Genomic DNA, 15,354 nt, shown 5'->3' with positions numbered 1-15,354 from the left:
GGAAAAGGAATTATATGTTAGGGAGTGACATGAATAAGCAGTGTCATGCGGGTGTCACATGCACCATATTTCCTGCAGCAAGTAGGAGTCAGCCCACGTAAGCAATCTGGTTGATATCGAAGCAGCTGGAGTGAAACGGTCCCGCAGCGGATCTAAAATAAGATTGAAATCCCCAATAAATATTATTGAGGCGGGTTCGAGCAAGACCAACTGGGTCATTATGTCTGTAAGGATTTTAACATCAGCGGGGGGCGGCAGATAAATATTGATTATCGTGAGCAGCTGGCTGTGAAAGGTGCCCTGAAGGATCAGAAACTGACCCTCAGAATCAATGTGGATTTGTCGGAATACAAATTGGGCTGATTTAGCTACCAGGACGCTGACTCCTCTGGCATAGTTGGAATAAGTAGCGTGATATGCAGAGCCTATATTGGCAAATGCGTCACCTGGAATAGTATGGGAGAATGAACTTTCAGAAAGTTGAAAGCTAAGGCTCTTTTAAATTTGGAATTCAAGCCCCTGACATTCCAGGAGATCAACTTGAGATGTGTACTAGCCATTGCTATAGAGTTGGACATTGTTTGCGCAGAACACCCGCATAACACCGAAAGAAGAGTCGCGCCAAAAAAAAGTACAATGAAGCAGAGTAGTTATCTTAGATGTATGAACCATAACAAAAACCCCTTCCCACCCTACCCATCCCCCCAAACTTGGGACAGGTTTGGATCCCATAATACAAAACTTTGTGAGGGGTGTTAGGCCTCCCCTAGAAAACCAACAGAGAAACTTAAGACAGAGAGAGCAAATATAGTCATGTGGTCCCCCTGCAAAAGAGCATAAGAAACAATTGTGTAGGTGTGGGCTGTATCACCATAGCTCACATATACCCGGCTATAATATGGGCTACTGATATGTGGGCTGATTGCCCTAGGAGGGGTCCACCAGGGAAGGGCCACAGAGAGTAATATCACCAAATCGCTGAGAAAATCAGAGGAGAGGAATAGCATAGTTGACAACAACCCACATCACATATCAAAAACAGTTGTATCATAAGTGGCTGGCCCAAGAGCCTAAGGGGGTGGGTGGGGGGGAGGAAGTGAGAAAGGAAGCAAGAAAGGATGGGAAGCCATAAGGAAAGGGGTAGGAGTCTCATTCAGTTGTTGCTATACAGAAGAAATAGTAGGCCAGCCACGGCAACAATTTCGTTATGTCTCACAAACAGGATTCAATTTTGCTCGAGCCAATTTAGGACATCTCTAGGACTCTCGAAGAAATATCGTTTATAATCTTGACCCCATGAGAGTTGCTTAGTTAGTCGGTGAAGTAGTAACATAACTCAGAATAATCTACTGAAATTATCCAAAGTACATTAATTTATGTGTTTGAAAAATGCATTACAAATCTCATTAGTCTGTTGCTCTTTTCATTTGAATTCATTTTTATATTGCTTTGAAAACAGTTGTATATTTTCTGTCATTTGGGAAACAGGATGAAGTTGGCCGTCTGTTACCTCTTAAGCCTACAATTGGATCCTTGCAAGTTCAGGGAAAACAACTGAAAGAAAAGGAACAAGGGCCAATGTTTCTGGATGCAGATGTAGCAGCTTTTCTCAACCACTATAATCAAGTTCTTTCCAACTTGCAATCTAGAGAAAAACAGCTTCAGAACAGTAAGTGCCACCGCAAAGCATATGGAGCTATAACTATTAAGAAGTGTTGCTCAGTATGATTTTAAAGTGATTGATCCGCATTGTGTTTTGTGATACATCAGTGTTAAATTATAGACTAAAACAATAGAAACATTTCTGTTTGAATGTGGCTGTTCAATAACATTTGGAAAGTGTGTTGTCTTATCATTTATTTATGCTTTTGCACTTAATAATTTAACAAACAACTGGCTTTTATTTAGGAAATTGGAATTAGAAGACGTGTGGCATTTAGACTTGATATTTTCCTATCTCTCTACGTTCTAGAGGGTTACTAAATGCACACTAAATACACTATAAAATGAAGTTTAAAATTGTATAAACTTGCCAAATAGCAACATCTTTCTTCATTTTTGCTGCATAATTTCACACAATAAGAGCAAATTACAGAAAATTAGAAAATACTCAAGAAAATAAACATATAGAGCATTTTGTGGACTGATTTGCTGACTATTGAATGACATTCTGAACGGTAAATGTTATAATTTGCTGATCAACATTAATATACTGATTGGAAACATTAGAATTTTAGTTAATCACATATGCGGTATCTGAAGACACTTAATTTCCATAAAACCCTTTACGGCCTTGTTCAGTCGAGTGCTGATGTAGCGCTAAAGATCGCGTCGTGCTTTCAAGCTATTTTAATTAGCTGTAAAATTGCCCGCTCACGTGATCAGAGGTGAGTGGTGCGCGTTATCCAGCTCCCATAGGAGTCTATGGAATGCGCACCAAAGATGAATCGAGTCTTACCTTTTCTCACACCACGGACCTCAGGTCTCTTTCCCACAAGCGTATATTGGCCGGTGTTTTCACAGCCGGACGATATATATGCTGTCATCTGGGGCGTGGAAGCCTGTGAACAGGCGCACAAATCTAACGTTTGTGCGCCCGTTCACATGGCATGGGCCCCTTCGCCCCCTTCCCCTCCCTCCCTCCCGCAGGCTCACCTCTACTCTCCTCCCTGCTCGTTCTTTGCAATGGGGGGGGGGGCGGGGCTGAGCTAAGTGCCGTCCTATCGCGCATCCTCCCATTGATGGTTATGGACAAGGGGCAGGGAGAGGGCGGGAGCTTAGCTCCACCCACATCCCGCCCCTTGTCCACAGCCAGAAATGGGAGTAGTCTGGACGGGCTGGCACTTAGCTCTGCCCCTGCCCTGCACCCTCCCATTGTAAAGAACGAGCAGGGAGGAGAGCAGAGGTGAGCCTGCACGGGTTAAAGAAGCGCAGAGGGAGGGAGTTTAGCACCCACACTACTAAACTCCCTCCCACCTCCAGCCGATAGGAGCCCATGCAGCGGCCGACGTATTCCGGCCAAAAAGATCCAGGACTACCTTTTGGGCCCAACGTAAAAACGCCGGGTGCTATATTGGGCTGGCCAGGCGCTTTTACGTCTCAGGAATACGGCCATGTGATCTGATGCATTGGAATCCAATGCATCAGATCACAGCATATATCAGGCAGCCGTGAAAACAGCCGGCTGATATACACTTGTCGGAAAGAGCCCCCAGATGTGAGCTTTGCAGTCGCATGTCCTATCTTTGTTAGGTGCGAGTATTTAGCGCATCTAAAATTCCTTCATCTGAATTCCTTCATCTGAACGTCCATTCATCAGAGAGATGGATGGAGTCCCTGGGGAACCCCGTTCATCTCTGTCTCTCCAGTGAAGGAAAGCCCAGACACACAGATGAAGGGGGTTCCGCCAGGGCTTCTCTTCATCACTGGGGAGTCCCTTCATCTTAGCGCAGATGGTGGTGTTCCCCTGCCGGGGAGATGAAGGGATTCCTTAGCAGCGGGGAAAGAGGGGTTCCATGCAGGAAAAAAGGATGAATTCCCATATAGCGGGGAGAGAGGGGTTCCCCTGCAGGGAGTCTAGTTGGAAAAAAATGCAGAAGACGACATTGTAGTTAATAGATGCTTTGAATTAACTGGATATATTTGCATGTAAGGGATTATGTTCATGAGTTTTTTCCTTTACATTTGTCATATAATTTTGAATCCTGCATAAAAATTTCCAGCCCTCTCCCCGTGCTACAGGGGAATTCCTCCTTCTCCTTTGTAGGTGTACCCTTTTCTCCCCGCTATGGGGGAATTCCTTCTTCTCCCCTGCAGGGCAACCTTGGTATCCGGGATGCTGGAGAATTAATCTCCCTTTTCCAGCCGGATTGCATAGTCTCCCATAGTAATCTATGAAGATAAGCCAAGACCTTTTTTTTGACACCTCAGGGAATTTCAGTCACTTAATTGTCCTATCTTTGTTTTTGCAATTTTTTTACGCGGCTACAAATTGTTCATCCGAACCATTGGTTCTATTAGTCGCGATTTCTTGACGCATCTAACTTAGCTGCAGAAAATCGTCCATGTGAAGGAGGCCTTATTGTGTCATTTAAACACTGATCATTCAGTGTTTCACATTGGAATGTGAAAAACTGAACAACTAGTATGCGAGAACTGCACAATTCTAAACAAGAATCGTGCAGTTTAAACAGGCTGTATGGCACAGACAAGTTAGTGATGACGTCACTAGCTCAGGCAAACGAGAATTCTTGGCCCAGGTAAAAGGGCCTTAACTTGTGTTGGTATGTTGTTTGTTTGGTTTATATGTGTGGCTCTCAGAACTCGGATGTTGAATTCCAGTTATGTTATTAATTTAGGTCGGCTTTATTTGAGATGTGTTTATCCTAAACTTAACCCCCATTTACATGTAACAATTATTGCTCAAAATTAGTTCAAACTAACGAATTTGAACGATAATCGTTCAGTGAGAATGTGAAAAAAATCACTTGTCGTTTGTGATTGTTTAAGCTGACTTTTCAGTCAGCTTAAAAAACTCTGTTGGCTTCTCATCTTGTGTAAACGCTCCCCACTCAGCGATTCCGATAGGAGGTGAAGCGCTAAGTCTTTCTGTGTAAATGCTGTGCCCGAGTGCTGATGACCTTAGTGATGACTTCAGCGCTCGTGCAGTTGTTTGAAAGACTGTCGGCCCGTGTAAAAGGGCCATTACTTACATTACTTATCACTTATCTTCATTGGATGCGCAGCAACAACTGTACATTGTTGTATTATTGATTGCTGAAACAGGTTTTGGAAGATTTTACTATTAGATGCTAACTAAACTATTTTAATCTTTGAAAACTAGGAAATACAATTTTTTTTCCTGTACAGTATATTATTTATAACAGTGTGTGATAGTGGAGCAGCTATATACAGTAGCATACAGTAGAATAGAACTGTTATTTGATTAACCTATCGTCACTCTAATTTGGGCACTACATGGTATGGAAATTTAATTCTGACCATAAGTAGGCACTATATGATTGTATGCCATACAGGTGCCATCCATACTAAAAGGGTTAAATGATTTTGGTGACATAACCCCTTTAAAACTTCCCCACAAGGCCTATAGAAACCCACCAATGTAATTTTTGCACTTTTTCTTCTCCTTGCCCACCTCTATATATATTTCCAATCATGCTTATGCTCCTTTGTCAGTAGATTCTTTTCATTTAAACACAACTAAGCCGGAATGATGTCTCACTGTACATATGTCTCTTAGCCATCAAAGACAGTTGGGAGATTAATGTTGCACATTTTATTCCTGAAGGTTTTATGCAAAAAAGTCATCTTATTAATGTTTCATACACAAAAAAAATCATATTTTAAAATATGCTTTAAAGATGAACTAGCTTTTAAATGAGGAAAAAGAATTCTTAATGAAAGGCGTTTTTATAGGAAAGTAGTTTTGATATGCAGAAGCTTGGACAAATCTTTCTATTTTGTAGCCTGCATACAAAGACAGCAATTTAACACTGTTCATCACGTAAGTGTGATAGCTCAAATTAATGTTAATGCCACATTTTCATGATTATTTAATTGGTAATTATCCTTTTCTTTCACTGTCTTGCTTTACATTATGACATTACTCTTATACATATACACCGTGCCATAGGCTTCTCTAGAATGATCTATTTCCATTAAAACCTTCCCAGATCAGATATATAATACTAGCGTACCCGTCGCGCGTTGCTGCGAAGACAGACATACATACATACATTCGTTTTTATATATCTAGATAGCAGCTTTCAAGTTACCTCAGCGGTATAATATATAACAACCAATCACAGCACAGCAGCTTTCATGTTACCTCAGCAGTATAATATATAGCAACCAATCACAGCACAGCTTTCATGTTACCTCAGCGGTATAATATATAGCAACCAATCACAGCACAGCTTTCATGTTACCTCAGCAGTATAAGAAATAGCAACCAATCAGAGCACAGCTTTCATTTTACCTCAGCAGTATAAGAAATTGCAACCAATCACAACACAGCTTTCATTTTACCTCAGCATTCTCAATATCCAGCAATTGTCTTGCGAAACGTTCAGCGGATGCATCATTTTGTAGTTGAACACTCATCCCGTTGCTCATAATGCCTTTTTCTTTTGTGCTTGAGATGGAAATCAAACGATCTTTGTCTGGGGGGGCATAACTGTCGACGATGCTCGCAGGATAGGTGTACTATGCCAGTAATCTTCCCAGGAGTGTACTCGACAACTTCCCAAAGTTTCATGGCGATTAGATGAATGGTGTAGTAGCGCAAAAAGGACTGATAGACAGACATACATTCCTTTTTATATATATAGATGACATCAGGAAGTGAGAGAATTAGATTCCGTACGTAAAATTTGGACGCTAATTACTTTGCGCTTAGAATTGAATAATCGAGTTGGGACCTATTAACTTTTCCTATTTATGACATAATCAATGCTCGTGCCAAATTTCAAGTTTCTATGACATTGGGAAGCGAGAAAATTAGATTCCGTACGTAAAATTTGGACGCTAATTCTTTGGTGCTTAGAATTGAATAATCGAGTTGGGACCTATGAACTTTTCCTATTTATGACATAATCAATGCTCGTGCCAAATTTCAAGTTTCTATGACATTGGGAGGTGAGAAAATTAGATTCCGTATGTAAAATTTGGACGCTAATTCTTTGGGCTTAGAATTGAATAATCGAGTTGGGACCCATTAACTTTTCCTATTTATGACATTTTCAATGCTCGTGCCAAATTTCAAGTTTCTATGACATTGGGAAGTGAAAGAATTAGATTCCGTACGTAAAATTTGGACGCTAATTCTTTTGCGCTTAGAATTGAATAATCGAGTTAAGAGCCATTAACTTTTTCTATTTTTGACATAATCAATGCTCGTGCCAAATTTCAAGTTTCGATGACATTATGAAGTGAGAAAATTAGATTCCGTACATAAAATTTGGACGCTAATTCTTTGGCGCTTAGAATTGAATAATCGAGTTGGGACCCATTAACTTTTCCTATTTATGAAATAATCAATGCTCATGCCAAATTTCAAGTTTCTATGACATTGGGAGGTGAGAAAATTAGATTCCGTACGTAAAATTTGGACGCTAATTCTTTGGTGCTTAGAATTGAATAATCGAGTTGGGACCCATTAACTTTTTCTATTTTTGACATAATCAATGCTCGTGCCAAATTTCAAGTTTCTATGACATTGGGAGGTGAGAAAATTAGATTCCGTACATAAAATTTGGACGCTAATTCTTTGGGCTTAGAATTGAATAATCGAGTTGGGACCCACTATTACATTGGGTAGTGAGAGAATTAGATTCCGTACGTAAAATTTGGACGCTAATTCTTTTGCGCTTAGAATTGAATAATCGAGTTGGGACCCATTAACTTTTTCTATTTTTGACATAATCAATGCTCGTGCCAAATTTCAAGTTTCGATGACATTATGAAGTGAGAAAATTAGATTCCGTAGATAAAATTTGGACGCTAATTCTTTGGCACTTAGAATTGAATAATCGAGTTGGGACCTATTAACATTTCCTATTTATGACATAATCAATGCTCGTGCCAAATTTCAAGTTTCTATGACATTGGGAAGTGAGAAAATTAGATTCCGTACATAAAATTTGGACGCTAATTCTTTGGCGCTTAGAATTGAATAATCGAGTTGGGACCCATTAGCTTTTCCTTTTTATGACATAATCAATGCTCGTGCCAAATTTCAAGTTTCTATGACATTGGGAAGTGAGAGAATTAGATTCCGTACATAAAATTTGGACGCTAATTCTTTTGCGCTTAGAATTGAATAATCGAGTTGGGACCCATTATCTTTTCCTATTTATGACATAATCAATGCTCTTGCCAAATTTCAAGTTTCTATTACATTGGGAAGTGAGAGAATTAGATTCCGTACGTAAAATTTGAACGCTAATTCTTTTGCGCTTAGAATTGAATAATCGAGTTGGGACCCATTATCTTTTCCTATTTATGACATAATCAATGCTCGTGCCAAATTTCAAGTTTCTATGACATTGGGAGGTGAGAAAATTAGATTCCGTACGTAAAATTTGGACGCTAATTCTTTGGCGCTTAGAACTGAATGATCGAGCTGGGACCCATTAACTTTTCCTATTTATGACATAATCAATGCTCGTGCCAAATTTCAAGTTTCTATTACATTGGGAAGTGAGAGAATTAGATTCCGTACGTAAAATTTGAACGCTAATTCTTTTGCGCTTAGAATTGAATAATCGAGTTGGGACCCATTATCTTTTCCTATTTATGACATAATCAATGCTCGTGCCAAATTTCAAGTTTCTATGACATTGGGAGGTGAGAAAATTAGATTCCGTACGTAAAATTTGGACGCTAATTCTTTGGCGCTTAGAACTGAATGATCGAGCTGGGACCCATTAACTTTTCCTATTTATGACATAATCAATGCTCGTGCCAAATTTCAAGTTTCTATTACATTGGGAAGTGAGAGAATTAGATTATGTACGTAAAATTTGGACGCTAATTCTTTGGCGCTTAGAATTGAATAATCGAGTTGGGACCCATTAACTTTTCCTATTTATGACATAATCAATGCTCGTGCCAAATTTCAAGTTTCTATGACATTGGGAGGTGAGAAAATTAGATTCTGTACGTAAAATTTGGACGCTCATTCTTTGGCGCTTAGAATTGAATAATCAAGCTGGGACCCATTAAATTTTCCTATTTATGACATAATCAATGCTTGTGCCAAATTTCAAGTTTCTATGACATTGGGAAGCGAGAAAATTAGATTCCGTACGTAAAATTTGGACGCTAATTCTTTGGCACTTAAAATTGAATAATCGAGTCGGGACCCATTACCTTTTCCTATTTATGACATAATCAATGCTCGTGGCAAATTTCATGTTTCTACAATATCGGGAAGTGAGAGAATTAGTGGCAATGATGGAAATCGAACGATCTACGTGGGGGGGGGGGGGCGTAACTGTCGACGACGCTCGCACGCGCGCTATTTATCATAGTATAAATGTACTATGCCTATAATCTTCCCAGGAGTGTACTCAACAACTTCCCATGGCGATCGGATGAATGGTGTAGTAGCGCATAAAGGACAAACAGACAGACAGACACACACACAGACAGACATACATTCAATTTTATATATATAGATTTTCATGAAATATGTGTTATACTATACACAATAGAAAATTATATTTCCAACTAGGCTTTTCAAAATATTGAAAATTTTAAAACATGATCATTAATTGTTTGAATGGGAAAATAATTGCTTTGATGGGAGACCTTGCAAGTTTCCTATAGATCATTTAAAGGGCCACTCTGATGAAAACACATTTTTCCATCCCTGCCTCCTCATCTGATTGTCTGTCACACTCTGGAGGTATCCTATGTATATTGCAGTCACTTCAAGGCAGTGCAGCCTCCTGTCTGATGCTTATCAGGCACCATCATAGTGCTGAGATTTCTCCTTGTTCATGTTTTATATGCTTTGCTAACACTCCTATGATGCATCAGTGCAGCATAACATGACTTGCTACAGCCTGTACCATCTCTGCCTGCTGGGAGGTCACTGCCATGACCATGTGTATTCTGCATTCATCTAAACAAACTACAGACCATAATCGTACAGTCAGAAGGATGAGCTGTGATCTCATCTATTCTATAACTGTGTGAGAGTAGCTATGTTATCATCATCAGTAACTGTGATAGGAGTGTACGTATCCCCCTGTAAAGAATTTGTGTGGTAGGGTCCATCACAGGAATTATACTGACTGGCAAACTGACTGTTTGAAAGCAGACATAGTCTGGTATCGTTTCTATTGTTTTACATTGTGTAGTCTGTTATAGGTTTTATTGTATAGTCAGATATAGGTTTTATTGTTAGTTTTATATTGTTGGTTAGATTGTATATTTCATTAGTTATTGGTTTTACTGTATACAGTAGCTGTTAAGGTTAGTTTATAAATATTCTGATTATTTTCTAAATCCAAGTATTAAATAGTCTAATTGCTGTTTGCATATGGTATAACCACTTTGCAGGCCTTATGCAGCTAGCAGTGGGGTGAGGGAAATTCAATTATGTGTGCCAAACAGGGACAGTGCACAAATATACTACCTGTACTGTGTGGCTTTTTGTGCAAGCCAGGGATTAAGGCTTATTTTGTTGGTGGGGTTTTTTTTTTGGCAATATAAAACAAAAAAGAAACCCAAACGGGAAAATAGCAAATACAAATTGTGTGTGTCATGAATCTGGTCACCTACTTCCCCCAAATAAAAAATCTGTCAATATGGAAATACAGAGATACAACTCTCATGTTTCCATGAGGACCACTCTCTGTCTTAAAGGTACTGTTGCTGCTGGTGGTGGTGGAACTCTTGCCGTCTTACGTAGCATAATTTTCAGTAGTTCTACAGCTGTTCCTTGGAGCAGGCCAGTGCTTGAGTGTTGAGTTCACCTGGCAAAATTTGCCCTCATAAAATGTATGACATTGCTTTTAAAATAAGCAGCACTTCTCCTGTCTTGTGTAATTTTTGATAGCAGACCTGTGCTTGAGTGTTGTGTTCACCTGGCAGAATTTGACCTTGTTAAATTAATGACATTATTCAGCACATCTACTGTCTCCTTTGGTTCAATTTTCTGATCTAGGAGACTCTATGTGGGCCTTCTTTTGTTTTCAGCGACAGCCCTGTGTTACAGTTGACCCCCTACACCACTGTACACTATCTTGACCAATTTTTAGGAACAACACAGTGTTCCCCAGATGTAAGGCTGTATTACCATGCAGTTTGGGGGGCTTTGGCTACATTGGGAACCTTCTGGAGGGCAAATTAGTGAAGCCAATTTTTACTCCTATTGACTTTAATGGGAGCCGTAATTGGCCATCCTGATTCAAAATGATATGGGTGAAATTGGCCAGATCACAACACACTCATTACTAGTGATCGCACCTTGAACATGGAGAAAAGTTTATCTCTACTGGATAAATGGTCAAAGCAATGAAAACTGCAGTTTAATGTTTCCAAACATAAAATAATGCACTTAGGAAAAATAAATTCTAAGAATGAGTATCAAATTACCTGTTCTGTATTATCCAGGACTTCAGAAGTGAAGGATTTAGGGGTCCTGATTTCTGACAACTTCAAAATGAGTCCATAATGTGGTCAAGCAGCAAAAAGGGCAAATTGGATGTTAGGCTACCTAGTTAGAGGTGTTACCAATGAAAAGAGTGAGATTGTGATCCCACTGCATAGAGCTCTGGCAAAACCACATCGGGAATATTGTGTTTAGTTCAAGAGACCTCATCTACAAAAAGATATTGATAAAATACAACAAGTCCAAAAATGGGCTACAAAAGTGGTGGAAGGTCTCAAGAACAAGACTTATCGGCAAAGACTTAAAAATCTTAATTTGTATAGCTTGGATGAGAGAAGAGAGAAGGGGGACACAATTAAATGTTTAAATACGTTAAAGGTATAAATGAGGTTCAGGAGGGAAGTGATGTTATTAGGAAGCTAAACACTAGAACAAGAGAGCACAATCTGAGATCAGTTGGAGGAAAAATCAGAAGCAACATCAAGAAATATAATTTTTTTTACTAAAAGAGAGGTTAATGCTTGGAACAAACTTCCAGCAGATGTGGTTCGAAAATCAACAATAAATGAAAAGCATAGATCTAAGAAAAAAATAAAAAGGAAATAATATAAAGACAAGCTAGAAGCACAATATGTTTTTTTCTGTCATCAATTTTCTATGTTTTCATGTTTCTAATGAAAGCACATAAATGTAAGTAAATCTCAGCACGTCAGAAATTAGATCGCATGGCGAGGTGGAGAGTGTGCCTGCTATACACATAAACAATGGTCAGACCTTGTGGTGGCTGAATCGGTATGACTGCAGTGGCCGGTTGATTACAGCTAGCAGGGATTGCAGTCGGTAGGACAGGGAGCATGTTATCAGGCAGAGTAGAGAGGGGTTTGGTTTAGAAGATCTGGTATGCCTCCCTGAAGAGGTGCATTTTTAGAGCATGCCTGAAGTTTTGTGTGTGATTGCCCAGATAATTTTGGGTAGCGCTTTCCAGAGGACTGGTGCTGCTCTGAAGAAGTCTTGAGGTGGGAATGGGTTCAAATTAAAGGGGCACTTAATCTAATTTCATTAGTGGAGCAGAGAGCGTGGGCTGGGTGGTACATTAAGATGATAGAGGCAATGAAGGGCGGCGCTGTGGGGGGCTTTTCTGGATGAGGGTGGTGAGTTTAAATTGAATTCTATATTTGATGGGCAGCCAGTGACTAACACAGGGCAGAGGTGTCTGAGTAGGGGCAGGACAAGAAGATGAGCCTGGCTGCAGCATTCAGGATGGATTGGAGAGGGGAGTGTCTGGCACAGGGAAGGCCGATCGGCAGCGAGTTGCAATAATCAAGCCGAGAGTGGATGAGGGCAATAGTGAGTGTATTTAGCATTTCCACTGTAAACAAGATTATACTAGCTGACTTTCATATACTAGGGAAAAAGTTACATAATGAATGAAAAAAAGCATTTCACGGGAGTGGCCCTTTAAAGTAATCCTCCTGTCTTACATAAAAATGTAACATTAAGGGAATGATTAGTACATCTACTTGTTGATCATCTTTTCATTCATTTTGCTGCCAATTCCTGGGGGTCTCTACTTTTCAACAAAATGGTCACCCCACTTTGCAGACTACAGGACATGGGGAAACTAGGAACCCTTTTAAACTAAACAATTATCATTCAGATTCTCGCTGAATAGTGGGCAACTGAACAATAATTGTTAAGTGTAAATGCCCTAATGGTCTGAATGATTATTGTTTGTCATTTAGATCATCAAGCACAAAAATGACACAACAATCAGCCTGTGTTAACAGGTAGTCGCTCATCTATGAACAACTACCTGTTTACTGTGAATGGAGGCGGGGAGGTTGGAATGATCGTCGTCCTGCTCCACCTCCATTCACTGAGCGATTATCACTGGAACGGCTGTCAGCTCTTTTGGCGCCATGTGTCATCTCATATAAAAAGGTACTGAGACACTTCCCGTGTTTTCAAAACGGCAAGTACTGCTCACACTGGACATTCCCTTGATAAAGAACATTTTTATGTCAGACTGGAGTGTCACTTTAAGTAGAAAGTGATAAAAAAAGTTATAGTACAGTAGTTTGCAAAGTCTTTACACTAAACCACAATGGGAGTTGACTGTCTGCCTCACCAAATCAACTGACTGTTGTCAGCTCAGCTTCTCTCACCCAAAGCAACCTGGAAAACCCACATCTGGCTACTGAAAGCTGAAAAATATTAGTATTTTTAAATATACATAGTGACAAAAAAAAAAGCAGCAAAAAAAAAAAAAAGGTACATTAATACGAGGTCATTTTCTGATGATTCCCTTTAAGTGAATTCTTACATATGTACTAATTTCAGTTGTGTATTTATTTTTTCAGTATGATTTATTTTCTACTAAATTGAAAATGTGATATACATGGTTTATTGAATGAAACTATATTAATGGTTTTCATTAGTTTTAGACAGTTTACCTCCAAAACAGTACAAGGAGAAAATGAGCACTATCCTTCTGTGGATCCAGCAGTCTGAAACCAAACTTGCTATACCTCAGGTCACTGTTACTGAATGTGAAACTATGGAACACAGACTCAGGGAGCTAAAGGTTTGTACTTGTCAGTTATCTAGTGAAATGCTCTGCTTATGTCATTTATCATACCTTCTATACTTTTTTTCAGGCAGAACCCTGATGGAACTAGATAGACAAAAGTATGGGTACTGTTGTACCTTGTCGACACCGGAAGCTAGGGGTGTGACAGTACTTAGCAGGAGGGAACACCCGTGTCATGCCCCCAGCTTCCGATTGGGTAGTAATGCAGCAGGGAGGACACCGCTCCCGTGCAGCCTGCAGGCGTTGCTGAAGCCGGGACCGCTGTCACTGAGCTCTCTGCTGGTCTCCTCGGCAGACTCCCACCCCCACTCCACTCTCTGTAAATGTGCTCCAGGCTCCTCTCCATGCCGTATTGCTGATATGGGCTCCCATTCCCAACTATTCTCCCACCTTCATCTCCGCAACTGGTCCCCTTGCACCGGGGATCACTGTGAGTATACTCCACGATCCTCTCCCTGGCACACAGGCATGGACAAGAGCTGTTGCTCGACATGATGGTAGACTGTCGGGGATGAATCACCTTGTATGGATGGTTAGGGTTAGTTTCAGTATTAGGCTTAGATTATTAGGTGTAAACAGCTAATAATGTAAGCCTAACACTTAAACTAACCCTAACCCTCCATCCAAGGCAAACCCCTCTACTGATTTCAAACATTTCTTCGGAAACATTATAGGTTACCTGTGCGTGTTTAAGTTACTTTTTAAGGGTGAAGGGGGCGTGTACCTTTACTGCAGGTGAAGAAACACCTAGTTCCCACTTTTGGGCCTCTAAAAGTTTTGGCCTAACCTACACTGTACATGTTTTCAATAAACTGGAACAACAGCTGTGAGACAGTCTTTGTCACAAGCATCAGATCAGTGCCCTGTTTTTCTAATACTCTTGTGACTGAATTGATGTGAATATCTGCAGTTATTTTCAATGGCAATTGCAGACACTTTCTTTGTATCTAGACAAAATGCTTCTCAGAACAGCTGAAGCTAGTATACCATTGAAGAGGGGAACAGCTGAATATTATTGCCTGTGTTTTGGATATTCAATAAGCTCATATGGTTTGGATGATCTGCTGACCTTATACGTAGCCATATAGTATATACAACCATTTTCAGGCACTGTGATAAAACTTTAAATATATGTAACATTCATTTTATTATGTCTTGTATTCTCTCTTTTTAAACAGGCCTTACAAAGTTCCCTGCAGGAATATCAAGCTGATATGAATTATCTCAGCAAAACTGCAGAGGAGTTATCTAGCAAAGCACCTGCTGATGTCAAGCAAAAGTACTGGGCAGAAATTGATAAAACCCAAAGCCGTTGGAATATTATATCAAGTCATATAGCAGGACAATGCCAAAAATTAGAAGAATTACTCAACAAACATAGACAATTCCAGGTATGTCTGCTATTATTCTTTAGTATTTATACCATGTCATATTAACAATTATTCTGTGAGAAAACATTATGGCAATCTTCTCCCATTGCTTTTAATGGGCCAGAGCTGCAGCCGCCACATTGAAAACAATGGGATGCAAACAACCCCTACAGTGAATTTCAGGGAAGGGCTTGCAATGTAAGCCCTTCCCTGAAAATACTCCCTAGCTGCTGTAAAAAAAATTTAAAAAA

At 39.8% G+C, this 15,354-nt stretch overlaps 1 protein-coding gene across 1 annotated transcript in view; it reads left to right on the top strand.

Annotated features, from left to right (window-relative positions):
• DMD (dystrophin) overlaps positions 1 to 15,354 on the top strand; it is a 2,524,637-nt gene that overhangs the window by 1,048,482 nt on the left and 1,460,801 nt on the right. Inside the window, exons 21-23 of the mRNA XM_066577956.1 lie at positions 1,489 to 1,669; positions 13,582 to 13,727; positions 14,912 to 15,124. Coding sequence (XP_066434053.1) covers positions 1,489 to 1,669; positions 13,582 to 13,727; positions 14,912 to 15,124 — 540 coding nt within the window. The remainder of the gene's footprint in view (positions 1 to 1,488; positions 1,670 to 13,581; positions 13,728 to 14,911; positions 15,125 to 15,354) is intronic.

Source organism: Eleutherodactylus coqui, chromosome 1 (assembly GCF_035609145.1).
Source record: "Eleutherodactylus coqui strain aEleCoq1 chromosome 1, aEleCoq1.hap1, whole genome shotgun sequence".
Classification (NCBI taxonomy): Eukaryota; Metazoa; Chordata; class Amphibia; order Anura; family Eleutherodactylidae; genus Eleutherodactylus; species Eleutherodactylus coqui.
The sequence above is the reverse complement of the archived record's forward strand: the minus strand, read 5'-3'. Positions and strand labels throughout refer to the sequence as shown.